This window comes from Chaetodon trifascialis, chromosome 4, assembly GCF_039877785.1.
Source record: "Chaetodon trifascialis isolate fChaTrf1 chromosome 4, fChaTrf1.hap1, whole genome shotgun sequence".
Classification (NCBI taxonomy): Eukaryota; Metazoa; Chordata; class Actinopteri; order Chaetodontiformes; family Chaetodontidae; genus Chaetodon; species Chaetodon trifascialis.
In genome coordinates this window covers 20,700,122-20,726,713 of record NC_092059.1, presented here as the reverse complement: position 1 = coordinate 20,726,713, position 26,592 = coordinate 20,700,122, and the positions used below count along the sequence as shown (strand labels likewise).

The following is a 26,592-nucleotide window of genomic DNA, read 5'->3' as shown; positions in this document are numbered from 1 at the left end:
GATATGATTGGGCGAGATGAGCCCCGTCCCGTGTCAGAGAAGAAAATAACCTATCGGCCGCAGAACTGCGTGTGTGGAGGGGCGGTCGGTGTTTACAAACGAACTCCTGCGCTGACTTTTTTTTCGCCGAATGCATTACGCCGCAGGACCAAAGCGAAAGGGTGTTTAACGACGTGATTGGGCCAACCGAGGGGGTGAGACAGGGGTGAGACACTGTGTTTAAGGACACCTTATTCACCTTATCAATACATATCATACCCATATAGTCATCATCACCCCTGACAAATGTTTTTAAAACTATAATAATAAGAACAACAACAACAACCTGATATAATAATAATAATGATGATAACAGCTGGGTCGACTCAGTTTAAATTAAAGGCATGAATCAGTTTTTCAGCATCCGACCCGGGATCCGACCTGGTACCTACCCGAATCCGACCCAGAACTTTGCCAGGTTGGTCCTGGGTAAATACCGGCAAATTTCCGGGTCGGTCCCGGTACAGTCCCGGGAAATTTCCGGGTCGATCCCGGATAAGTTCCGGGTTAAATTCCCATCACCGACCCGGGTCCGACCCAGGACCAGACCCGGATCCGACCCAGACACGCACACACTAATAATAATAATAACGACAATCCGGGCCGGGATCCGAGCCGGGACACACACACACACACACACACACACACACACACACACACACACACACACACACACACACACACACACACCAATAATATTACTACTACTACTACTACTACTACTAATAATAATAATAATAATAATAACCCGGGAAGGGATCCGACCCGGGACACACACACACACCTGAAGACCCTGACGTGGCAAACAGCAGAAATTTTGTGCATCTGGTAGCGTTGGCTTCTTCTTGTCTCGCAGTTTCTCTGTACCTCCTTTTCGTTTTCTCTCAATTTTCGAAGATCCTAGCAGATTGCGTTAAAAGAGAGGGGAAGTGTTTCATGATATGATTGGGCGAGATGAGTCCCGTCAAATGTCAGTGAAGAAAATAACTTATAGGCCGCAGACCAGCGTGTCGAGGGCCGGTCGGTGGTTATGAACAAACTCTTGCTCTGACTATTTTTTTTTTTTTTTTTTAATTTAATTTTTTTCTCGAATGCATTATGCCGGCTAGACCAAAGCGAAAGCGGTTGGTGTTTAACGATGTGATTGGGCCAGCCCAATGTCAATCGGGCCGCTGATCGACTGTCTGGTATTATGGGATAGTCAGACCAATATTTAAAATAAAAAAGTGGCCGACTATTGGCCCAAATAGCACGTCGGCCCACCGGGAAAATGCCCGCTATGTCACTCTGTCCCTGGTTACAGTGGTGCCTAAAGGATGAGTGTTTGATAGACTACTCAAGGTTTTCAGACAAATAAATTTCATTGTTCCTTTATTAAACATTTGTGTTGTTATATAGGCAGTGTCTATGTGTGGGAATCAACAGGAAGCTGGCCCACTGAGACCATGTTTGACAGACACTTTTGTGCCTGTGGTTGCTTTGTGGAGGAAACCCAGTGACAGATCAGCTCTGTGCAGCAGGGGAGATCAGTGTTCCTGAACTCTTCAAGGACACTTTGGCCCCAAGTAGCCTGGCCTGTGGTTTCCCATCATGCTCACTATTAAGCAGGCCAGAAACAACAAAAACACAACACAAAAATCTTTGCTAAAGTTAGCATCGTCTGTCTCACTGAAACTGGACTTATGCAGAAGGACAACTACAACCCTGATTCCAAAAAAAGTGGGATGCTTGTAAAACGTAAATAAAAACAGAACGCAATCATGTTCAATGAGCCCATGTAGTGATTTCAGTTATACAATCATGTGTTCACAAAGTGGTGAACCTCGCTCTATCCTTGCTTGTGAACAACGGAGTCTTTCCAGGATGCCCCTTTCAAACCCAATCATGATACTATCACCTGTTACCAATGAACCTGTTTACCTGTGGAATGTTCCAAACAGGTGTTTTTGGAGCAATCCACAACTTTCCCAGTCTTAGGTGCTCCTGTCCCAACTTGATGCTGCATCAAATTCAGAATAAGCAGATATTTACAAAAATCAATGAAGCTGATGAGGTGAAACATTAAATATATTGTCTTTGTACTGCTTTCAATTGAGTATGTTTCAAAAGGTGTTAGCAACTCATCACATTCTTTTTCATTTTGGTTTTACACTGCATCCCAACTTTTCTAGAATCAGGGTTGCACAATACTTACGGTGATTCCAGTCACCACGTAAAACCTTTATTCAAGGAACCACTTAATGAAAAAATACTATACATTCTCATACAATGGGTATATTACCATACATTGCGTTAGGTTGCATAGAGTTAAAGGTAAACTATATCGGTGATAGCTGGATGACTGGCTGTGCATCTGCCTTGTATTAGTTCCATTTTCCAAACAGCTACTTTTTTGGTGGAGCTTTGCCTGCAACGCATTTACAGTATATCAGTCTGCAACTACATTCAAATAAGAGGCTTCGATACATTTATGTGTCTTTTAAAAAGAGCCAAAATACATACAGTAGTAGTTACATTCACATGGCAGTGATATTCAAACAGTAAGACACGGATGGCATGAATGAGGCTGTTTTTAAGTGCTACATTGTCTGTGTTTTTAATCCTTTTCTAACTGTCTGAGAACTTGAATGCTTGTGAACCACACTGTCCTTGTAATTTCATTTTCATGAAAAGACATCCCTCTCCATTTAGGGCAATGGAGAGAAAACAGAAAAGTCCAGCGTCGACACCCCCACAGACCCTGTGGTGTTTCAGCAAGTCACATAGCTCCTTTATTTGCCGCTTCCCCTCATCACTCAGAGAAAAGGGTCCAGCATTGTAACTTTTGTCACAACAAGAGATACAATGTTGTGTCTTTTTTTCTGGGACTGGTTTGTTTTGACAGGGGGGGTCAGTATTTCCCAAAATGTTTGCATCCCTCCATCCAAGGCCCAGCTATATTCCTCATCTCCTAGTGCCTCTGATACCTCCACACAGTGTCCTTTCACAGTCTTCCATCTATAGCTGGGTGGATTTGGTTGGGTGCCTTGTCCTCTTGTCTCGACGTTGAGCGGCAGGGAGGTGGCAGTAACGGGGTGACCATCCTCGGGACTTCCTCTTGGGGCTACGTGGCATGCTAGGGTCTGGGGGGGCTGGTAGTCAGGCCTCCTCGGCTGTGGCATCTATCCCAGCGTAGGTGAAGTTCTCAAAGAGAGCCATGTTCACATAAGCCTGAAGATGGATAGAAGCTTTCAATGTAAGGGTTTTTAAAAAAAAAAAAAAAAAATCAAAATTTCAAGGTATTTGGCATGCAAGTGCGATGATTTATCTGTTTCTTAATGCTGAAGCCTTATGTCATGAGGATACTATTGTCCATGACGTAGGTTGGCCATTACAGGTAAGAGCAAATTTCTACCTTGTAAAATAATTCATAGGTAGCAAATGAGTGCTGGAAATGTAAGAGGTCTTCTCTACACCTCATGTGAGACTGCTGTTTCTCCATTTTAGACTCCAGTGGTTGGGACAATTGAGGGGTGGGTGGGTCAGCCCTTGCCAAGCACACCATGTTTTTCCCATCTCTGTTCTACCAGCTGCACTTACAGAGGCACAGTGTGGGTTAGCTCTTGCAGGCTGCCTCTATGCAGCCAGCATTATAGTATGGTAATGGAAACACACCTTGTCATAAGGACTGGATCAAACTCATGATTAGATAGCAGTATGTTTTAGAAAGCCTTAATGTACGTCACATGGGGAGTTGTGTGTTGTGGGGACGGGGAGAGGCGGTGCTGTTGTGTCTGATTTCACTTTTCATTTTTGGTGTCTGTATGTGATTGTGTACTAAGAACAAAAAAAATGCTGAAGCCTCATATTGTCCTTATGTCTTATTGTACAGGCCGTAAATATGAGCTGAAAAGTCACATACAAAATAACTATTTTTACAATTATCTGATGTGACTGTAACTATGGTTTTAGCAATACTCCTGAGTAGTAACAACAGGACTTTTTCCAACTCTTCCCTATCTACTGACATGATGTGAATGCAGCATTACCTTCCTGGCCTCCTGCATCCTGTTGAGCTGGACAGAGATTTGGGAGAAGGGGGGTCTCTCGTAGGGCCGATCCCTCCAGCACTGCTTCATCAGCTCATAGCTGGACAAGGGGAGAAACATAGATGAATACAGTAAAATGCTGGAAAGAAAGGCAGAATAAACTAGCTACAAAACGCTCAACACTTACACTTCATCGTCACAGTTTTTGGGTTTCTCCATCCTGTAGCCTTGTGGCAGTTTTTCATAAAGCTCAGCACATGTCATCCCACAATATGGTGTGCCACCTGACAAACACGGGAGAAAGTGCGTTAATCATTATGATGGTGAGCCAAGCAATGATACGAGTCACCACCATCGTATCAATTAAACCACAGGAACACACAAAACCAGACGCAGATATGATAAAAGAAACAAAATTTCCTGAAATCTTAAGTGCTGTCCATCAGTTTACTAGATTTTTTGCAATTCTAAGTCTTGGCATCTTGGCAAGTGTAAATAAGTACTTACTAATTTACAGTAATAAATGAAATAAATAAATGGCAAATCTTCTGCACAGAAAGACACTGGGTTCATGTCAGGCTGTACACTTACTTACCTAAGCTTACAATTTCCCAGAGGAGAACACCAAAAGACCACCTGGGGATGAAGATGCAAAGATGGAAGTGTTAGAACGAGAGAAGGGAAAGTTTCATTAGTTAACACCGGAAAATAATCCTGAATTGAATATCTCCATTCTTTGTCAATCATATGTGAGTTAAGATTAAATATGCAAAGAAATCAGCATCTGCTAGTCTACATATACAGTAAATGCTGAATACAGTATTTAGTTAAGTCACGCTAAAATGAATAAAGATGGTGCTGTTGCATGTAAAACTTCTTGATTTTCATGTTTTTGCCATTCACTGCATAGAAAAAATGCACGATTTGAAAATGTAAGTAATTAAATAAAGATGTATGGAAACTGATAAGGAACCACTGAGCGTCTCAACAGCAGGAACCACCGTCTTCCCTGCAATCTGATTAGCCAATGAATTCACAAGAAAAAACCACTAGCTTCACATGTGATGATAAAATGTGGTAGATCATATGAGCAGACAAGTGTTGTTTATGCTGTCGGCCTGTCCCTTTGTCTTTGTTTATCTCCTCTCTTGCATGCTCTACATTTCACTGTCTCACATCTTGCTCTCTCTCTCTCTCTCTCTCTCTCTCTCTCTCTCTCTCTCTCTCTCTCTCTCTCTCTCTCTCTCTCTCACACACACACACACACACACACACACACACACACACACACACACACTCTTACTATTATTATTCATACTGTTTACAACTCTCTCTGACCCTGCAGGCAGCCTTCCCACATCTTCCGTTAGCTGTCTTACGCTTCTCTAACTTGTTCTCCGCTTTGTATAAATAGGCACCAGTTGACAGACCAACGTCTTGGCCTGTCTGCTAAGTTAGACCCAAAGCTTCCTGCTTGCGCTTATCAGTTACACAGCACACGGCTATCACTCCACCAGTGACAGAGGGATGATTTGTTGTTTTCTGTGGGCAGGCGTTTTGTGGTGTGCGTAATCAAAACTTCCCTTGAAGCTAAAATTATTTTAATAAGGTTCCTGTGATGCTAAAGAAGAATTGAGAAGGAAGAATTGTGATTGTGAAAAGTTGTTGATTACAGATTGTACTTCAGGAAGTGTGCATGAACCACTAAGCCAAAGGTTTCAAGTTTGCAACATCAGAAGCCTGCCATGGTTCTCAATATGCCCCTCCAGTTCTCAGAAATACTTCTGCATTTTGGTATAGCAATTTCAAACAAAGTCATGATGCTCCAGATGTCGAAGCTCCTGTGTGAGAAACATTGTGAGCTTGGCCTGTGCTGAAAAACTCCACCTATTGCAGTGAGTGCAAGAGTTAAAGTCAGGATTGATGTTACAGTAGCTGAACAGATGAGCTGGCACTGTAACTCACACATCACTCTTGGTCGTATACACGCTGTAGTTCAGGGACTCAATAGCCATCCAGCGTACAGGCAGCCGCCCCTGAAAACCAAGAGATGACTGTCAATCCTTGTGCTATGTTGATGTATCAGCATGTGAAGATTCTAACAGTTGAAAGATGTGGAAATTAGTGCATTACAACAGCCAATGCAAGAGCAGCTGATGGTAACAGCATTAATCCAATCTTATTAAAGGGGAGATACATGGAATACAGAAATCCATGTCCCTCAAACAACTTGTGCCCTCTTTTGGCTGAAACTGGAACAAAATCAACATTTTCTGAAAAACTGCATGACCCCCAGCGCTCACCATTGTCTTCTTAACGTAAACTTCCTCACCGCGGGACAGGCCAAAATCTGCTATCTTTGCCACAAGGTTGTCCCCTACAAGGACATTCCTGGCTGCCAAATCTCTGTGGATGAACTTGTACCAAAAGAATGAAGAGACAAGAGGCATTATTACGAGTAATAAAACTAATCAAACATGTAGTAAATAATCACGATGTTTCAGAACATGAGCTTCATTACAGTGCAGTTAGTGATAATGTCATATCTGAATCTGCATGATTTAAGAACTGAAGCATTATAAAATGTTGTCCTAAATGGACCAAAGATATAAACAAGCTTGCAATTTAATAATAATCCAACGATAATTGGTGCAACACAGTCACAACATTATGCTTATATGCATTTATTACTTAAAATGGGGTTAATGTACTTATGAAGTAGGACATTTCATTTACATTTCTGTCCATTAGGAATTCAGTTTAATCTTTACTTGTTTTAAATTATGTAACATTAAGTAAAACAATTATTTAGTGAAAAGCATCTTATGAAAGATTTTAATTTCAAGAAAATGTACTCATCCACACAGAGGAATATACAGCCACCCCCCCCCCCACCCCCCCACCCCCCCCCACACACACACACACACACACACACTCTGCTCCTCCTACCTGTTTGTCACTAAGGTAGTGCATCCCTGTTGCCACGTCTACAGCAAACTGCAGTAGCTGCTGAGAGGTGAGGGTGGAGGCTGTGCCATGCTCCTTGGCAAAGGCAGGATCAGTCTCCAACACTCGACTCTTCCTCAGGAAGTCAAGAAGGTTACCATAGGGAGCATATTCGATGGCTATGTACAAGTAACCTGGAGAAGACAGAGAAGGGGTAACATTAGGACAGAGGTGGAAAAAGTCCTCAGATCTGCTCAGATAAAAGTAGCCATACCACGGTGTAGAAATAATGTATATTACTGGATTCTTATCATAGATGCATTAATGTGCATGTGCATTTATACATAACATTAGTGTTGCCTCTGATAAAGGTGGGACTAATTCTTACTACTTTAGATACTACTAGTTAGTGAATTTCACCCCAAGTCTCAATGAAGTCTTATCACAACCTATAATAATACATGTTGTGATAGTTTGTATTATTAAACTGAATCTACAAAGTAACTAGGAAGTAAAGTTCATCAAATACAAGTAATGGAGAAAAAGTAAAATAATCAGCAGTCACGAAGTGGAATGAGGAACAACAGCATCAGAAATGTAACTGGGGGCAAGGTCAACTAACTGTAAACTTTTTAGTGTGGCTTGACTGAGACACTTGTAGAGGGAATTACAATAATCAAGGCAAGAGTGAATTAACAGTTCGAGATCTCTCGAAGACAACATAAATCAGATTTTTGCAACATTTCTTAGCTGAAGAAAACAGGACTTAACCAACTTGGTAACATGATGGTCAAAAGTCATATACTGGTCAGATTTGAAATGAGAGTGAAATATACCAAGAAACTGATCAACTGCAGAGGAAAAGTTATCAGGATCAAATTAAAGAACGTCTGTTTTGTCATGGTTTAGGTGGAGGAAATTAACACACATTCAGTCATCAATCATGGAGGAAGGACAGTTGATTCAGATTCTAGGGTTTAACAGAGTAATAGAAGAGATATAGATCCGTGTATTATCAGCATAACAGCGATGTGACATGTCCTGAAAGCAGCTAAACATATGAGGAGAGGAATGGTCCCAGGATCGACCCCTGAGGGACACCACACAGCAGGGGAGCTGAGAGCACTCAACTGTTGATGCAGACATTAAAATATCTCTTTGTCAAACAGGAATTGAACCATTCTAAAGCTGTACCAGAGAGGCCAACCCCATCATGCAACCTGTCAAGTACCTATTAAGTACAGCATAAAGTACCAGAAAATGGAAATACTCATGTACTAAACTAACTAAATGCTTCACTGACATAAAGTACTTGAGTAAATATACTTTACTGTATACTTTAGTTACTTTCCACCACTGCAGTAGCAAGGGGACAGTCGAAGATTATATACTATATATACTAGTTATATGAAGAAGTGTATGGAGATAAATGTGCCATTAATGTCTCTTTTCATTCACTCATTTGATGTCTTAATATAAAATTAAAAACCACTGTGGGACCAAACTAAATGTATTTGACATGACAGGAAAGTCTCACGGTAAAAGTACAATAATAAGGTTAAGGCCACTGCTAATAAACATTTCACCCCCTATCTGTATAAGTTATTAGCAGTTCAGCCAGACTCTTCACAGTGAGAATGTCTTCTCCTTCTTCTTCCCAAAAACTTTGTCTTTGGCTGGCCTGCCTGCAATAGGCCGGGGAGAGATGCAGCTACAGATGGTAAGGGGCTTGGCCTTCAACAGTCCTGTCTTGACACTGACAGAGGAAAACCAGGCCTTTCATGAAATCCTCACAGAGCTCAACCAGATGGTTGAGGCTTTGTGAGTAGATGACGGCTTCCAGCCAAAGCCAGAGTTCCTACAGGTCATGAGGCATTTGTGCTTGTTGGAAGGGTTTCATGTTGATTTCACCAGGACCAGAAAGAGTGCCAACACAATTTGTTAATACCATATGTGGAAGGAAAGAAGAACAGGGTGATGGACCAGTCAAAGAACTGGAACCTAACGCAATTATGCTCCTCAGCTACAAGAGGTTATGCTAATCAGGACATGCTGTGTTTTCTGCAGCAAAATGATTTCTTTGCCCAAAATGAAACACTAAAAAATCTTTCCCTCAAACCAAGAATATCAACAGAGTGAAATTCTTTTTATGGATTATTCTGCTTTCTCCTCCTCAAAATAAGAGGAGAATCAAACAATGAATTATCTTGTCCTGGGACCAACGTCATTAAAACATGTTGGATATGTGTATTTATGGTAGTATGTAAGCATATAGTCACCAGAGAGATCAGGGAAAAAAATCCAGGGCTGACTATTTTGTTTTTTGATCTTTATCTTTCCCTTGACATTTGAGCATCTGTCAGGTATCGTCTATGTTCATTTCCTCCTCCTCCCATGCCGTTCAACAGTTCAGTGTTGAATTCCTCCTGCACACACCTAATTCTTTCACAATGCTGATATCTAAAGGGTGAATTTATTCCAGATCTCTGTAAGATGAGAAAGTGTGTGAGCTGAAAACAACACCATATATCTCACCCCTTTTTTTAAATTATAGACAGATGCTGAACAGATCAAATAAATGAAAACATGAAACCAGAAAAAGATGAAGCAGAAATCTTCCAAAATGACCCCCCCCCCAAAAAAAACAGCAATTGAGCAACATCTTGTGTTACCACTGAAGCCAGTGACTTTCCCTGTTGCAATAAAAGACATTAAACAGCTTTTCCCTGGGCAAAGTGAGAGACAGAGCAGCACAGGCAAACTGTATGTCATAGAAATAGTTTGCTTTTCTTCTTGGCTTCTTTCCTTCTTTACTTTCCCATCTTAACTTTCCAGCCTACTTTCTTCCCTCCCCTCTTCCCCACAACAATCATTCCTTCCTTCCTTCCTTCCTTCCTTCCTTCCTTCCTTCCTTCCTTCCTTCCTTCCTTGCCCGCTTACTTTGGCCCTCTTTTTCCTCCATTTTACAACCACTTTGTGAGCTGAGCACCAAGCCAGTCTTTCGGTTCTGTAAAGGGAATATGCATGTGTTGATCTTTAAAATTGTTTTTCTAAGAAATTAGCACAATTTGCAAATTGCAAGTTGTTGCACTGGGTATGCATAATAATCATAATTTTAAAAAATGCTGATTAAAACGAGGCAAGATAACAGCTAAATCATAAAAGACCAAAATGTCCCAAACAAACAGGAAAACAGGGATTATCCAACTGCTTCTACATGGTGATACTGGTGATACATGGTGATGGTGATGCTGATATGGTAATATTGTTTTTTGTAATAAACAAGACTATCAGACAAGAAAATCAGGGGTATGACGGGAGGATAAGCACTTAGTTAAAAAAAACCAAAAAAAACCAAAAACATTTTGACTACATATAATGTTTGATTGTTTAAAATTCTGCTATTAATAAGAATGAGGTTTTGCTGTTCTAGTTGAGACTGAGGTAATACAGTCCATGTGTATTTTTTTTTTACTCTATCAATAAATAAAAGCAGTGAGTCTGAGTCAAACAACAGATGTTAACACAGCAGAGTGAAGGTCTGCACAGTCAAGTGCTACTGAGAGTGAAACCGGTGGAGGAGACATACTCAGCTAGTCAGATGTTTATTTTCTAAGGCTGATTTGGTTTGGTAATGTCCTCACTGATGTACTTTCCATCCTAAACTTCCTCTCCCATACCTTATCAAGCTTTGATCAAACAAAAGCAATTCAAGTATTCAATACAGAAGCCATCGCATGTAGCTGTGGGAAACTGATACTCTGTGGTAAGAACTGGGCCACAGAAACCTTATACTAATACATAAATACATGACACAGCACTATGCTTGTGGGGCGATGGACAAATCAAACAAATGTGATCGTGCAAAATGCTTCTTGCAGGCAAGGATTATTTAGATTGGCCACAGTTTGGTGCTTTCCAGGTGCAGATGACAGAGGATCAAATGGGAGTATCTGTTTAGATCTCAAACTGGAAGAATTTAACCTGTTCCTTTGCAGAAGTGCACACAGGGGTACAATTAGTTCAGTCTGGAGAGACAGAAGTAGGATGTTGTCTATAAGCCACTGAATAGTGTATCAGCATGAAGGCAATACTTTACAAAGTCAGCACTGACATATATCGAACAAAAATGCCTTAAAGCTCCATGACAGCTAAGCAAACTTCATCTGCTGAAAAAGTGTATATGTGGACACTGAATTAAGATTGTTTTCTTTCACATATATGCTGTATATGCTAAATAATAAAGTAATGGTATAATTAGTTTTACCGAACATAATATAATACATTCAGTAGATATACATCAGATCTCTACATACATTTTTCTAAATATATTTTTTTTATAAGTGGCAGCCTGCTGAATATAAAATATGGCCAGTGTCCACCAAATGACACATTAAATATACAGTGCATCACATGATTTCTAAGGTCTGGACACCAGATCAGTAAAGTCACATAAAATACATACTGCCCTCTTAGTGTTGCACCAAACAGCCTTTAGATTTGTACAACATGGGAATCCCTATGCCTGCTAAATACTGCAGTACACATCCTAACCATCAGTTGTTTTCAAAAGCAAATCAATATCCATAATGGGCACTAGGTGTCGCTCACTAACCTCGGTTCTCGCAGGCTCCTATCAGGTTGATGATGTTGGGATGCTGGCCTAGTTTGCACAGCACCTCCAGCTCCCCTGCAAAGTCTCGGTGGTCATTCTCTGAGGCAAACTCTGCAAGAAGATCAGCACACACAGCATCATCAAACAAAGTGCAAGCAAAGCAGCTTCAGCCCGTGTCTTTGAAATTACATTTTCACATCAGTCAAAGAATGCACTGTACTGCTATTGCATTTGGTCTGTGTTTGTGTGTGAAGTGTGTACAGTATCTGTATATGTTTGAGAGTGCTTGAATGAATGTGTGCAAAAGTTACCTTTCAGCATTTTGATGGCTGCGCTCATTTTATTGCCGTCCTTCTTGATCATGGCTTTGATGACCTAGTTTTGAAACAGTTGTTTGCATAAATGTTTAACCCTATGAATAAAGAACAGCAACCAAAGGAGAAAATATTTTAAATATTCAAAGGGCACATTAAGAGCCTAATCACCTGGCCAAAGTTGCCTTCCCCAATGACATCTTCAAACTTTATGTCCTCCCACTCCAGGATTGGATAGGTGAGGGGCTCTGGTGTTGGTTTGGGCCTCCGTGTGAGGGTCAGAGTTCCTGAGTTAAACTGCAGAATAGTCTCCTCACCCTGGGGGTATAAACAGTCTTAAGCTCAGAAATAAATACAAATATATTAAAGTTCTCTAAAGCAGAATTTTCTCAAAACACATTTGAGCTTTGTCGGATCAGTTCTGATGTCAGTAAATTCCTCAGCTTTGCAAAATTCTTATTAAAAAATCTTGGTGGATCCTTACCGATCCGGACTGGTAAGTGAACGTGCGCCGACGGTTGAGCAGCGTCTTGCGGATGAAGAAGAGAGCCAACAGCGCCAGCAGGATAGTCACACAGGTGACAGTTACCGAGCCCACAACTGCCACCAACAGCTGGTACCCGTCCGCAGCAGGCATCCTAACCACACCCTGGGTGGTCGGGGTCAAACTCTGGAGGCCTTTTTTGGCAGCGAGGAGGAGATGGAAAGGGAGGACAGAGGGGCAGGATTGAAGATTGAGAAAAAAAACAAGTAGGCAGATGAAAGGAAATGATTTTAGATAGTGGAGATAAATAGGCCATCTATGTATTATTAGAGTAAATCCCCATCCCTGTGTGGGTGGTCTTGTTCAGTGCCACCTGGGAAAAGCATGGGAGTGCAGATATGTTCCACAGGGAGCTACTTTTAGCTGAAGGGGGAATAAACATATTGCCAAGAAACCATAAAAAGTCCTTACTAAACAGTCTTTCAATACACTGGACTATTTAATCATTCAAAGGATTACCCATTCCAGCAATCCAGAAGTTTTACATTTCTGTACTATGGTAAGCCAACCCAGAGAGGAAAGACTGGTAACAAGATTTTCTCAGCCTTCTGCTCTCACATTCAGACAATATCAACATGTCAGTCTTGGAGGTTTCCTTTGATCTCTATTGTAGCATATTAGATGCTGCCGTAGTGATGCTGGATGAAGGTGCATGAACAGACAGTAACTTATACTCACCATCCCCTTGTGTCATTGCCTGAACAAACTTGCTCCACTCTCCTGGCACCTTTGAGAAAGCCCGCACTCTGAACTGGTAGAGCGTGCTGCCGTTGAGTGCTGTCACGTCTTTGGTGGTCTTGTTTCCATCGTCTGTGTCCACCCAAGGGTGAGGGCTCCCCTGGCCAACTGGCTGGTACTCGATGATGTATTTAATGATGCCTCCATTGGGATCTTCAGGGGCCTGCCACCTCACCTGGATGGCTGACATCGACAGAGGCAGGGCTTGCACATTGCGCGGGGATGACGGACCTGAGACACAGAGAAATGATGACAGTTAGGGACATCAACGGTGATTCTGTAAAACTGTATTCTACGATATAATTACTGCTCCAGTCACAGGCTTTTATGCTTAGGTTCTCTGGGAAAGCTTTAATACCAAAGACGAGGGTTTAACAGCATTCACTGCTGCTTTGTTGGATGCATCTTTTTGTAAATTTGTTGACCTCCACTGATTGCAACTAAACTGGATCATTCCTTGACACAAAATCAGCTGCTAAACTTTTCCTTTTAAAGTTCGTGGGCAGTGAGAGAGTCACCAGGCAACCAGCAAGGACCAGCCCTAGTCTTTCCCTGAGTGTTTAAAGCTCTTATTATCCCATTTATATATTTTATATAGGTCTTGAATACATGTTTAATATGTTTTATATTGTGTTACATCATATGTTCTGCCACAAACCGCTGTAGAAGCGCATTGAAAATCTGGAAACATTTGGAAAGAGCCTTCTTTGCAGCTTATTAACGGCAGAGCTTCTAGTTACCCTGGCTGTGGATGCGGAACTGGTAGGGCTTGGAGGGTGGTCCCTGGCTGCCACAGTTGATGATGCGCACCACCACGGTGTAGTCTTGCTGGTACTCCAGGTTGTGGAACTTTGTGGAAAGCACATTGGGTAGGGTGGTCGCCTCCTGTAGTTTCTCACTGTAGGGTGGCGGCCCAAAGAGCTGCACTAAAAAGCCAGTGGCTGTGCCAGCATTAATGCCATTGTTGGCAGGCAGTCGCCAGCGTACAGTGGCATTGCGGCCTTCCACCGAGCTGATGTCAATCTCAGGTTGAACTATGGGCTCTGCAGCGACAGAGAACACAGGATGAGCTGAAGGGACTGACAGCTCCTTGTGAATTTCTCTCATTAGATCAATAACGGTTTCCTCAAATTGTCCCGTTAGGGACAGATAAAGTATTTTGAAGTGAATTGGATGGTGACCTCAATTTATATTTCAACTGGCTGCTGTACAGCAGTTTGGACTGTTAGCTCAAAACAAGAAAGTACTAGCTTTAAATCTTGGCCCTGGTCCTCTGTGAATTTAACTGTAAGGGTGCTCTGGTTTCCTCCCACAGTCCAAAAAAAATTCAGTTTGATTGCAGGTTTGAATGTGTTTGCATGTCTGTGGCCCAAATCCAAACTGCATACTAATTCTAAGCAGCCTTTGAATATGTAGTTTCCTTATATGGAAAAACTGACAAAATAACGCATACTCACAACAGTCATTATGCACACTGAAAACCCTTGATTTCTGAGCGTGGTGTTAGTGCAGAGTGATGTAGACTATTCTCTCACAATGCATTTCACAAAGGAAATGGAGGAACTCACAGCTGGAAGAAATACAAAATATCTGTGGATGGCAGACAGACAGCTGCAGGAATGCCTCCCAAAACTAGAGAACATGCTGACTCTTTGTCAAGTTTAATTGGCGGTAGCATTTTATTTCACAGTATGACTGATGTCCAACTGCAAGTATTGTATTATTTCCTGCCAGTATAAAACAGTAAAATATGTTGATTTTGTTGATGTCACTAACTGTATAGCAGTGTATTAAAAAGATTAGTATGCAGTACATACTAATGTATACAGTGAGTATATGTATATATGTGTATGGAATTGGAGCCTGCCACCTATGTTATTTAGTAGCATGATAAAATTGATGAATGGCTAGCATAAGTACAGTATTTTTAATAAATACAGCCATTTTAAATATAATTCCATAGACTATAGTCTTAAATTGATGTGTGGTCCTTCTCAAAATCAGTAAGGGTCAGTAAACACCCAATTACAAATACGCTTGTGCAAGAGGCATTTTAAACATGAGCCTAGCCACATAGTGACATTTAACTTTTTCCCATGATCCTTTCTGAACGCAAACACAGATATGCTCTCTCTCTGCACCACAATCAATGAGGAATAAAATGCCAGACTCTACCACTTGAATTGAGGTTCTTGCTGTTCTTTGTCAGTTTTGTGATCCCTAAATGACTGATGACAATTTTGTTTCTAATTTCAGTTTGGATCTCATAAGGCTTATCCTAACAAAGTGTCCACAGATCACATCAGTCCACTGGCATCTTTCTATATTTGCCCCATACTTGAGCCATTGGTCACTGGAGAAAAGACAATTGGCTCCTTAAAGCCTGAGAAAATCTCTGCTCAGCAGAAATGATGGGCATTTACTAATAATCTAACTAGACACAAGATAATTATGCTTGTTTAAGTGCTGTGGTCCAGACCATAGACATTTGTTCCCAGGCAGATAAATATACTTATGTACAGTAAGTGAGGGATCACTTTGAAATGGACAGCGCAGTTATCTGTGGGTCTTACCGGGACAATCAGTCTCCATGATGGTCTCTGGCCCTGGGGCCCCCTCTCCACCTTCCCCAGGACGACTCAGCTGGACACGGACTCTGTAGCGTGTTGAAGGCTCCAGGTTCATCAGTGTGATAGGCTCTTTGTCACTATAAACTGAGAAAGTGGATGTAGCAAATGTTGATTACATATGATTTTATTTATGGCTTCACAGCAGAAACTGTGGATAACATTTTGCTTACAACCTATACACCAATTGTGGCAAGAAAAGCTGATGTGGATGGCATCAGCTCGAGGCTTCTCAAGTCCTGTGCAGACCAGCTGTGTGGGATAGTTCAACAAATGTTCAGCTTGAGCCTGAAGCACGGGAGAGCGCCACAGCTGTGGAAAACATACTGCATGGTACCAATGCCAAAGACTCCACACTCCAAGGCCCTCAGCAGCTACAGGCCAGTGGCACTGACAAGAAGCTGATCGCATTGACGAAAAGATGGTCCTTGTCCCTTTCCACCCCCGGTGAGCCCGTCAGTGGACCCACTACAACCTGGCACTGGGATGGATGATGCTATCGTCTATGTCCTTCATAGAATCGTGTTTTTTATAATTTCTCCGGCGCTGTAGATATCATACAGCCTGTGCTTCTCAGTGACGGGTGGAAGCACACAAGAGTGAACCACCTCTTCACGGCATGGATCATGGACTATCTCACCAACCGACCACAATATGTGAGAAGTTCAACATGGTTGTCTGCAGCATAGGGTTCCCACACAGAGCAGTCCTGGCTCCCTACCTCTGCACCCTCTACACTGCAGACTTTAAGCACAGTTTTTTGACACTGTGGTGGCACCAGCCATCTTCTATGAAGTGGCAGGCAGCATCTTGACTGCTTACAGGAAGAGACTTGGTTAAGAAGGCCGGCTCTGTCCTGGTATGTCCCCTTGACCCGGTGGAGGCGGTGAGAGGAAGGAGTATGATGACTAAGCGACCAGCCCTGATGGAGAACATGTCCCCTCCCATGCACGACACTCTGGCACAGCTGGGCAGTTCCTTCAGTGACAGACTCTTTCACCCACGGTGTGTGAAGGGGAGATACCATACATCCTCCCTTCCTGCTGCTTTCAGAGTTTACAATCAACACTGCTTCCAGTAGACCACACGCACCAAAACTAACAAATCCACTTCAGTGAAATATCAGTGTATACTAAATTGTGCAATATCAACATTCTCTATGTGCAATAATGTGAAATCAATCATTTCCCTGCTGTGGGATTAATGAAGGGTTGTCTTATCTGTAGACACATTTAGTTAACTAATAATAAATAAAACCTGAGTAAATATGCCATTACTGGCTAAGAACTGTTGATGCTCACTATTAAACATTAACCTATCCTATCATTAAACATCTTTATAGTGTAGAGCGGCACATTGAATCTGTGAATGCACTCCAGTTAGCACTGCTTTCTGTGAAAACGGTGGACTAAACGACATCTTTGATATCTCTTGCTGCTTACCTATGATGGAGGACCAGGAGTCTCCGTTCTCCACAGGCTTGTAGAGGAGCCTGGTGGAGATAATGGGCCCATCTCCTCTATGGGAGTCCACTGGCATCACCAGCAGCTGCTTACTCCTTTTTTCCAACAGTCTGGGAGCAGTAGCAGGCACAGGGGGCTCTGAGTAGAAACAGCACAAGATTTAACATGTAGATCTTTGCTGCTGCGGTGTGATGTGTCTATATACTGATGTGTCTATATATTTTTCTCTTTGTTATTTCAAATTCTGTTCAAAATAAACCACACACGCGGACCTTTAATAGTGAGGATGAATTTGCGGGAGTCCTGGCCACCATTGGTGGACACCCTGCACTCCCACAACCCTCCTTGTTGAGCAGTCAGACGGGGGATCTCAAACGTGGCCGTGCTTTTATTTGAGTCCATGACGGTGCGAGTGGCCTGAGAGAAAAATAACACAAGCACACAATAGCAATGCAAAGCATAATGAAAACCACATTTCCATTTCCTGTGCATATTTTCACCACTGCTTGGATTTGTGCTAAGAGCATCCTCAATCCCTGTGAGAAGTGCTGGTCCAATTCTTTATCAAATTGTTTCCATTATCAAGGAAACTGTACAAAAAGAATAACAGAGAAACTGAGCATGTCACTTATAGGCAACACGCAGTAACTGCTGCTGTGTAGAGTGATACAGCCTTATCTGGTCAGGCCATTGCGTTGGAGACTTCCTCAGAGCATGACTCAAGCTTCAGCCAGATCTTAAAGGCACAGTACAATTTAACTTTATTCTTCATCTGATGTCACAGTACCTGACAATATTCCCTGAGGTCCACAAACAGCTTTATTCATTTTATGTGACAAATACATGGTAATTCTTTACCTTTCATACATTTAAAGAACAGTTTGACATTTGGAGGGATACTTTTATTTACTCTCTGGCTGAGACTTAGATGAGAAAATCAAAGCTGCAACTCATGTCTATATGTCTACAGCACACTTACAACCAGGAGCTTAGCTTAACATAAAGACAAGAAGCCAGCTCTCTCCAACTTTAAAAGTCGGCACCTGTAAGACAACATTTCTGTTTGTGTACCTCACAGGGATGACGAGACTTGGGGAAGTTGTTCAGCTTTTGTTAGCCAAAAACTTGTTAACTTAACGGTGCTAACAACAGTTTTATGAAGCGTTCCCAAGTCCATCTATTAATCTCCTTTATACAATCATGTGTTCACAAAATGGTGAACCTCGCTCTATCCTCACTTGTGAACGACTGAGTCTTTCCAGGATGCCCCTTTCATACCCAATCATGATACTATCATCTGTTACCAATCAACCTGTTCACCTGTGGAATGATCCAAACAGGTGTTTTTGGAGCGTTCCACATCTTTCCCAGTCTTTATTTGCTCCTGTCCCAACTTGTTTGAAATGTGTTGCTGCATCAAATTCAGAATAAGTGGATATTTACAAAAAACATTAAAACTGTTTTCAATTGAGTATATGTGAAAAAGCAAATAATCACATTCTGTTTTATTTCTGCTTTACACAGCGCCCTAACTTTTGTGGAATCAGGGCTGTATTCAACTTAAAATAAACAGTGGATACAATTAAACACACTGATGCTCAGCAAATTTGCTGTAGGGGCTTTAATGGAACATGTGACCCTGCTGTAGCACACGCTCTGTGATGTGGGATGGAAGAGAACATAACCCGCAGGTCTGACCCCACTGGTGGTTTTTGGTCTTCTTTCCATGAATAATAAGGATGAGAGTCAGATCACACATCTTTTGATGTTGGGAATGTGGAATACCACAGGGAATGTGTCATCTGACAGGGGTGGACATCGTGCGTTCACAAGCAGCCAAAACCTGTCCATTAAGCCATTAGTTTAATCGACAGGTTAATGTTCAGTCTGATTTTAGTTTAGTTTTGCTGTTTTTTTTAAAACATTATTAATGAAAAATTATTAAATGCACAATAAACGAATGAGGACATGATAAATGTTGTGGCACCCTTGGCCTATCCTCAAGGCACTGCAGGGTGCACCCACTCTGGGAGCCCCTGTACTAAATCTCTCTCCCTGTTTGGCCTTGTATTTGACTTTTTCTAACCTGTGTTTTATTTTTATATTTACTCAGGCTTACTGTATGTAGTTGCATGTCCTACCTTGAGCACAGTACTGTCCAACTTTCGCAGCTCGATGCTATCGTGGCTGGGCAGGGGGTTTCCTGTGGCTGAACAAAAGATCTTGGGGCTGGAGTTCAGATTCCACTCCAAATGACTTTCCAAATCCAAGATCTGGGGAACCCAGTCTGAAAAAGGAAAGAAGCATGGAACAGAGCTTAAGAAGAGACAATGTGGATAGAGACAAAGGATGTCACAGTAGAGAAAATGATTTTAGAGAAAAATCACTGGATAGAAAAACAAGAAGAAGGAGAAACGGAGTAAACAAATAAATATGACGTGTCATGACACCCACCAGACTTCTCACAGTTCTGTCCTCTCCATCCTGTTGGACACTGGCATCCGCTAATGCGGTTACAAACTCCTCCATTCTGGCAGTTACAGCTCAACGTACAGTCTGGTCCATACATGCCATTTGGGCAGGCTGACAACAGAAAGCAGAACACTATACTGCATAGAGTGGCACACGAGGGTAAAAACATGTTATATAAGCCAAACGCATATTACTTCAGCAAAAGATACAAGTCACTTCAATACAAATTGAAGTGATGTATGTAGTTCTCACCCTCCTCACAGCGCCTCCCAAACCAGCCGCTGGCACAGGAGCAGCCATAAGGGTCTGGTAGGCAGAAGCGAAGCCCCTTGCAGTTTAGCTCGGAGCCACATGACTGCTGGCAGTTTCGGCCAAACATTCCTTCTCTGCAGGCTGCAAGCCATGAGAGAAAGACAAATTCACAAATGTGTTTATATAAATTCCTTCAGTTTTGCTGTATCATGCCTCAACCTGCTTTGCAAAACATCACAGAGGACAGTGTAACTAGTCTGTGTATCCCATAGACTTTGATGTTGAAGTTGTATTTGATTGCAATATCTTCATACAGTCTAGAAAATAATATGCAATGCTGTGTTTATATATGATGATCAGGAGAACTAAACCGTCACTGCTAAAATGTTCAAAGCCTAACAGCCCAGGTACAGTCATTGCACAAATGCAGTGATGATGTCCCATTAAATGAAGCGTACCACAAATGCAGTCTCTTTACTTCAAATGCTAACAGCTCCACATGCACACTCAAAATGGACCCAGTTTGGTCAACATGGCACAGACTCTTTACTGGATTAACTTTACCCAGTACTCATGGGTAGAAAACCATCGCCTCACCAATCAAACCCAAGACAATGGGGTGCTTTGACTCAGTACTGTGCTTTAGAATACTGATTTATTGCAACCTTTGAGTTTGTGATCAAATACCTGGAAAACTGATGGCATTCCCATCAGCCACAGCTTCGGTTTAGTGCTTAGTCTTGTTGGAATAGTTTATGATGCAGCTCATGTGCAGGAGTCAGGTATTTCTAACTACTGTATATGTAGAGTGCACACCTTTACTCCAGCTCTTTATTAAGGTGCTCAAGTCACCAGTACGTATGAAAGAAATGCTTGAGTGTATTGATCCATGCAATTAAATGTAGCTTTTTGTTTAAAATAACTTAAGGCCATACTTATTGACAACTGTGATGGAAATCTGACTTCATGCACATCCTTTCTCTGTCTGTCTGTCTGTCTGTCTGTCTGTCTGTCTGTCTGTCTGTCTGTCTGTCTGTCTGTCTGTCTGTCTGTCTCATTCACTTACTTACACACAAATTTGTGCAACTATACCTGTGAGGACCTTGAGTCCAGTACATACCTGTCTCACAGCGTGTTCCCATGAATCCTGGAGGGCACATACAGTCCCCGTCAACATCGTGACACACCCCGCCGTTGAGACACTCCGGACAGTCCTCCTCACAGTAAGGACCCCACTTCTTACTGGGACAGTCTACAGGGAAAAGGAATGGTATGTCCCCTTTGGATATGTGCAGACTTTGTTTTGAACTTTCAGTCTATTGAATCACAAATTATTTTCTGACCTCTGCAACCAACCATCTTACAGAACGCAGACATGCAGTGCAACGTCTTCAAATACATATATAATTTAGATATGTTTTGGCTTTTTGCTTTAAAGCAAATAATGAATAAAGAAAGACATGGACTTATGTAGTAAAATGCACAGAAGAAAACACTGCATCTGAGAGAGAGAGACAGAGAGAGAGAGAGAGAGAGAGAGAGAGAGAGAGAGAGAGAGAGAGAGAGCAGGGGGATTTTAAAGCAGAGCAGGTGGAGGGTGGAGTAAGTGTTGATACTGCTGATGTGTCTTTATAATACTGATTCTGGTTCAGGAACTGAAACAAACACCTGCTGTCTGACTAAAAGGTGTCATGTTCAAGTTTGAACTCAATAAGCTCAAAAACAACTCTCTACTGTTTTTTCTCTACTGTTAAATGTGTTCATTTAAAGGTATATTTCATTGTTATATTTCAGTACCTCTAAAGCCCACTGAAAAACATGAATGTCTTATTTTAATCCATACAGAAAAGGAAGTGTAATAGTGACAATTTGTGGTTTTGCAGGGTGTTAAATGCTGAACTATGTCTTGGCCGGGCACAGGACCCTCTCTGAGTCATGTCAGGAATTATTTCATACTTATCCTTTTTGTTTTTCTGAAGTGTTGGTCATCTTTTTGTTGAATAGAAAGACATTTTAAGCATGAGTCACATCTGCACTACACCAACTGTTACAAAGGCCTTGACATAATCTGACCCTGTGTGCGTAAATGCCTGTGTAAATGCATGCGTGTGTACGTGCGTGCGTGCGTGTGTTTCTGTGTGTGAATGTCAAGATCCAACAAACCTCTCACAATGAGCCTCATCCAGGCTCCCTGAAGGGGGCTGTCCCCCACATAGCTGGCACTGTAGATGCCTTGGTTGGCAAAAGCTGCGTTCTCCACTGTCAGCACAGCTGTGTGATTGATTATATCGTTCCAGTGAGTCATGTAATAATAGTTTCCTACATGAAAAACATAGAAAACATTAATGGCATAGGTTCTAATGTGTCAAAAATAGTCTTCTATCCTTATGTGCAAAGGAGCCTTAATTATAAAAAAAGAAAAAAAAAAACAGTATTGTTGTTATTGGTGGACGGTCTCTTGATTGATTGCTTGATTGTTGTCTCTCAATCATTAAATTTGCTGCCTCCATCTTTAGCTGGCTTACCATTGTACTTCCAGGTCACATCTCTCTTTTGGGGGCTGAGTACCTGCATGCTGAGGTCAACTGTCTCTCCTTTGTTAGCAGTCAGTGTAAGGTGAGCTGGGACAAAACTTCCTAAAAGGAACACAGATACACAGTTATTTCCCAAAGATGGCACACAATGCAAACTGGATGCTTAAGAAAACTGTAGAGTATGAAAACAATCGGGTGACAGTTTAGGTCTGGTCATAAGAAGAGGTAAAGAAAACAGAAAACTGGTTAGATGAAGTCTGAACCAACCTCTGCCAAAGTTGTTGATCATTGTGACCGACTCAAGTGGGGGAACTTCCTGAGTGGATTCACAGTAGAAGATACCAACATGATCCAGGCCCCGAAAGTCTCTGGCCACCACCTCCTTGTTCCTGGTCTTCTGCAATTTAAAATTTGGCTTCTTGGGGAATATGAGGATTTTGTTGTCTCTCTTGATGTCCAGCTCAACCTGGGCAGGGCGGCGCTCTCCATTGATACAAGAGATGGTGAACTGGTTGACATTGGTGACCTCTACTGTGGAGACCATGGTCAGGTCGATCACAGCATCTGTGGGGCAGGGCATTGTGTTTGAAACAGGCTGGCATTCTCTGGCGTACAGGGAACTTACTGGAGTCATAAGGACTTGGCTTGGTTATCACGGATTCACAGACCTTTCGAGTCAGGAGATTTAGCGTCACCTTTCCCCAGGGTAAAAAGATTTTTTTTTTCTTTTCTAGACAAATAAACCATTTCAGGAGAAGACCCATAGCTGCAAACCTCTTTGTTTAGTTTGGGCTGTTGCTCACAAATATCATTATGAAATCTTCTCTTACCTGACTCACACAGCAACACACAATGTATACACAGCATGGTCTTGAACATTTTCAGTGCAGGTGGACTGAATACTGGGTTTTTGCAATGCTCACTGAAATCAGTGAAATATATATTGTTCAGCTGGTTAAAAAATCCTGATCTTGTTTGTCTCAGCATCTCAGTGATGTCTTATTTGCTCACTCTTCACATAGTACTATTCAACTGCTCTGTTTTCACATATCTGGGGCATGATTCAGTAGAAATGTTGGTATTCTACCCTGTCTCTAATATTAAAGTTAGTTCACAAGGGAAAACATCAGTTTGGCTTGTCTTCTAGACCAAATGTATAAAAAAAAAAAAAAAAATCACATTTTTATTAAACAAATACATTTCATGAACCCCTGACACACACAATTGTGCTGTAGACCATCTGGACACATGAAGTACAATACAAAATGACAGCAAAAACGTAGCTTGCAGCCAACAAGTTATTGTTTCTGCCACAGGTTGGAGTACTCTGGAATGTCATTCTGCTCAAATTATGAAAGTGAGTCTCTGACATCTTAAACGCTGACACCTGAGACAGGGATTGAGAAACCGGTAACATCAGCACCCACAAACCTTGGCCAAAATTTCGGTTAAAAAGCGAAAAAGCTTTCAAGAATGTAGTTATTTGAATAAAAGTGCCAAACCCAATAATATCAGTTTGTTCTGCATTCCTTCTCCCTGGTATTTAAGCCCCAGATCCACAGAACAATGGCAGGAAACATGGATGAGCTCCTTTTTTTCCCCCCAAAGGAATGAGACATATACACTCAGAGAGTGTTTACGACTTTAACAAAGTATGAATTATTAAAAGCCATCTAACAATGAAAAAGTGTAGATCTAGGGTGGCAAATTCTTCTTTCTTCATATACATCACAATTAGCGAAAACAAATGCCTTTACTGACTGAAATGACTTCAATGCTTTGCTCAGTTTAAGAGCCACACAGACAGCCTCAAAAATAAGTTCCCCCTTACCTGATAAAGAAAGGAGGCACGATACAAACAACCACAAGATCCTCATGATATTTATATTCCTCAAAGGCGGAAAGTTTACGTTATTAAATCAGATTTACGATGAGAGCTGTACATCCAAAGCGGTGACGCTGCGTCACGACGAGTAGTGCGCTTTTTTACGCATAACTTGGCGGAACACCTAGCTCCAGATCAGATGTAAAATTTCTTGGGTGTTTATTCGGTATCGACTACAGCGGTCCTGTACGGCTTTCAGAGATGGTATCGCGGTCCGTCACATTACGCACATAGTTGGACCTGCGCGAAAGCCCCGCTTTCTCTGGGTGGGAAAGGAAGGAAGAGCGTCACCAGACAGCGGAGGACTGCTGGCGCTCCAGACCTCCCCGATCCGTTTAATGTATTTATGACTTTAAACTTTGTCACTTTTTGTTCAAGTACAATGCCAATCACTATGACAGTTACAGTATTTACATACAGTTCGCTCATTCTATTTTCCAAATGACAGTGAAGCAGTGAAATGATGTTTGGCTATCACCTTTATTCTTCGACTATTAGTCTATTTTCACCACAGGATAGTATAATCTTTATTGACTTAAGTTTTGCTGGAGTATTTTAAGTATTTCTGAACTTGTTACAATAATGTTTAAGCTCCATGTTACCAGAAACATATTGAACACTTGTTTTCATGTCGCAAAATGTGAAGCATCCTGGCAGAGATTTGGAAATACAGTATGTCTATATTTCATCACATCTCCTACATGCTGATCGTGTACTGAACCTAATACATCTACCTATATTTTAGATGCATTTATGGGGCCAAGCCCTACACTGTATGGCCGATGTGTTCTCTGAGGAAGATTTTGCATTTTATTGCTGCCGATTTTCTTTGAAGAGACAAATGCAGTAGCAGCTGGTAGCGTGTTTTGCCAAATGCAACAGCTTTGTTCATTTACTTCAGTGTGATGGTGGCGAACCCTGCAGCTTTCATGGTCAGCCTCCCCCTTCCCTCAGTGTTAGAACCAATCAGCCTCAGGAAATGATGAACAATATGCTTGTTGTGTCTATTCTCTGCCATTTCTGCTGAAATCTTTAAAAAGTGCTGCACTGTCCCACTTTAGGCCATTGGAACAACTACAAACGCCTCTTCTCATTTTCTCTCCAAAAAACTGAGGCTGAATTGATGTTTTCATTACATTTCCTTGCGGGTTCAGACAATCGACTTGAAGTTGAGTCAACTTCTTATTGTTTGAGATTTCCTGTTTTCGATTTCAGGAGCTCACATGGCTTTCTTTGGCCTGCAATGAATATTCTATTGTAATGCGGATTGTCCAAAAATGCAGAATAAAATAATATAATTCTTTGCAATGTGCCAGCACATTGATGTCCAATCTGAAAAAAAAAGGCAAATGACAAACTGAAAGCCTGAATCAGAGGAAGGAGGTGCACTGGAGGTTCAGTTAGGTGAGGTAAAAAAGAAATCAAATGAAAACTGAACTGATATACCCAGGTTGCAAATGTTTTGTCTACATATCACGGTCTTTCCATTTCGACTCTTGGCAAACAAGGTGTCTTGGCGCCCACGTTGAGCTCAGATCTGTCCTGTCCCTTTGACCTGTTAGTTTGACCTGTGTAGCTCAGAAGCCAGAACGACTTCTTTTGAAAGAGCCTCCTATTTCCTCTGCACACACTTCAAAAACACACAAGGACAGGAATGGACTCAACGGTGAGAACAATAATACTGCACTGTCAAGAACAAACTGCAAGCTACACAGTTGCAGCACACACAGTATGTACAGTAGTGCTATAACCAAAGGTCTACAATAAAACAATATGTAATAAACTGCACTGTTGAGCTAGTTTTGCACATAACTGAAGGACTTTTCCGATCATTATTGCAGGTTATGCACAATTGTGTACACTGTGATTAGAGTTTAGAGAGACAAATGAGGAGAAGAAAGGAAGAGGTGCGAAGAGAAAAAAGACAGAGAAGTGATGCATGCAGCAGACACAGCTTGGCGGAGCCTCTACATGAAGCCAAAAGGGAAAAGACCAAAGGCTGGGTCAACACAGATGCTTCAGCCTTTGGCTGCATTTAGGCTGTCAAGAGCCAGAAACCAGGGGTGGGTGCTTTTGTATGTGTGTGTGTATGTGCATGAACATGTGTGTGCATGGTGCATTGGAGTCAGAGGGAA

At 41.8% G+C, this 26,592-nt stretch overlaps 1 protein-coding gene across 4 annotated transcripts; it reads right to left on the bottom strand.

The window, feature by feature from the left end:
• Window positions 1-1,394: 1,394 nt before the first annotated feature.
• On the bottom strand, window positions 1,395-24,678 carry tie1 (tyrosine kinase with immunoglobulin-like and EGF-like domains 1). 4 transcript variants are annotated; one of them, XM_070961478.1, is made up of 24 exons: window positions 24,404-24,558; window positions 22,840-23,136; window positions 22,564-22,674; window positions 22,202-22,357; window positions 21,159-21,290; window positions 20,039-20,179; window positions 19,769-19,897; window positions 19,456-19,601; window positions 17,587-17,731; window positions 17,294-17,452; window positions 15,798-15,938; window positions 13,965-14,267; window positions 13,165-13,455; window positions 12,427-12,620; window positions 12,114-12,260; window positions 11,940-12,003; window positions 11,629-11,739; window positions 7,017-7,207; window positions 6,371-6,484; window positions 6,033-6,103; window positions 4,663-4,703; window positions 4,255-4,351; window positions 4,068-4,167; window positions 1,395-3,249 (listed from the first exon to the last, which is right to left on the bottom strand). In XM_070961478.1, exons 1-24 carry the CDS (start codon window positions 24,447-24,449, stop codon window positions 3,178-3,180), a joined length of 3,399 nt encoding a protein of 1,132 aa, XP_070817579.1. In that variant the 5' UTR covers window positions 24,450-24,558; the 3' UTR covers window positions 1,395-3,177. The 4 variants fall into 4 exon arrangements, with proteins under 4 accessions (XP_070817579.1, XP_070817581.1, XP_070817578.1 ...); XM_070961480.1 differs by lacking the exon at window positions 13,965-14,267 and having other exon boundaries at window positions 24,404-24,678; XM_070961477.1 differs by lacking the exon at window positions 24,404-24,558 and having other exon boundaries at window positions 22,840-23,256.
• Window positions 24,679-26,592: the final 1,914 nt, after the last annotated feature.

Bases quoted from the DNA above. Each gene is read 5' to 3' on its own strand.
- tie1 (XM_070961477.1), bottom strand. From the start codon at position 23,206: ATGACTCCAGTAAGTTCCCTGTACGCCAGAGAATGCCAGCCTGTTTCA. The intron at 21,291-22,201 runs GTTTGTTGGATC...TTTTCCCTGTAG, and splicing joins GATGAGGCTCATTGTGAGAG to ACTGTCCCAGTAAGAAGTGG. The intron at 17,732-19,455 runs GTAGGACATGCA...TTTTTCTCTCAG, and splicing joins TGGACAGTACTGTGCTCAAG to GCCACTCGCACCGTCATGGA.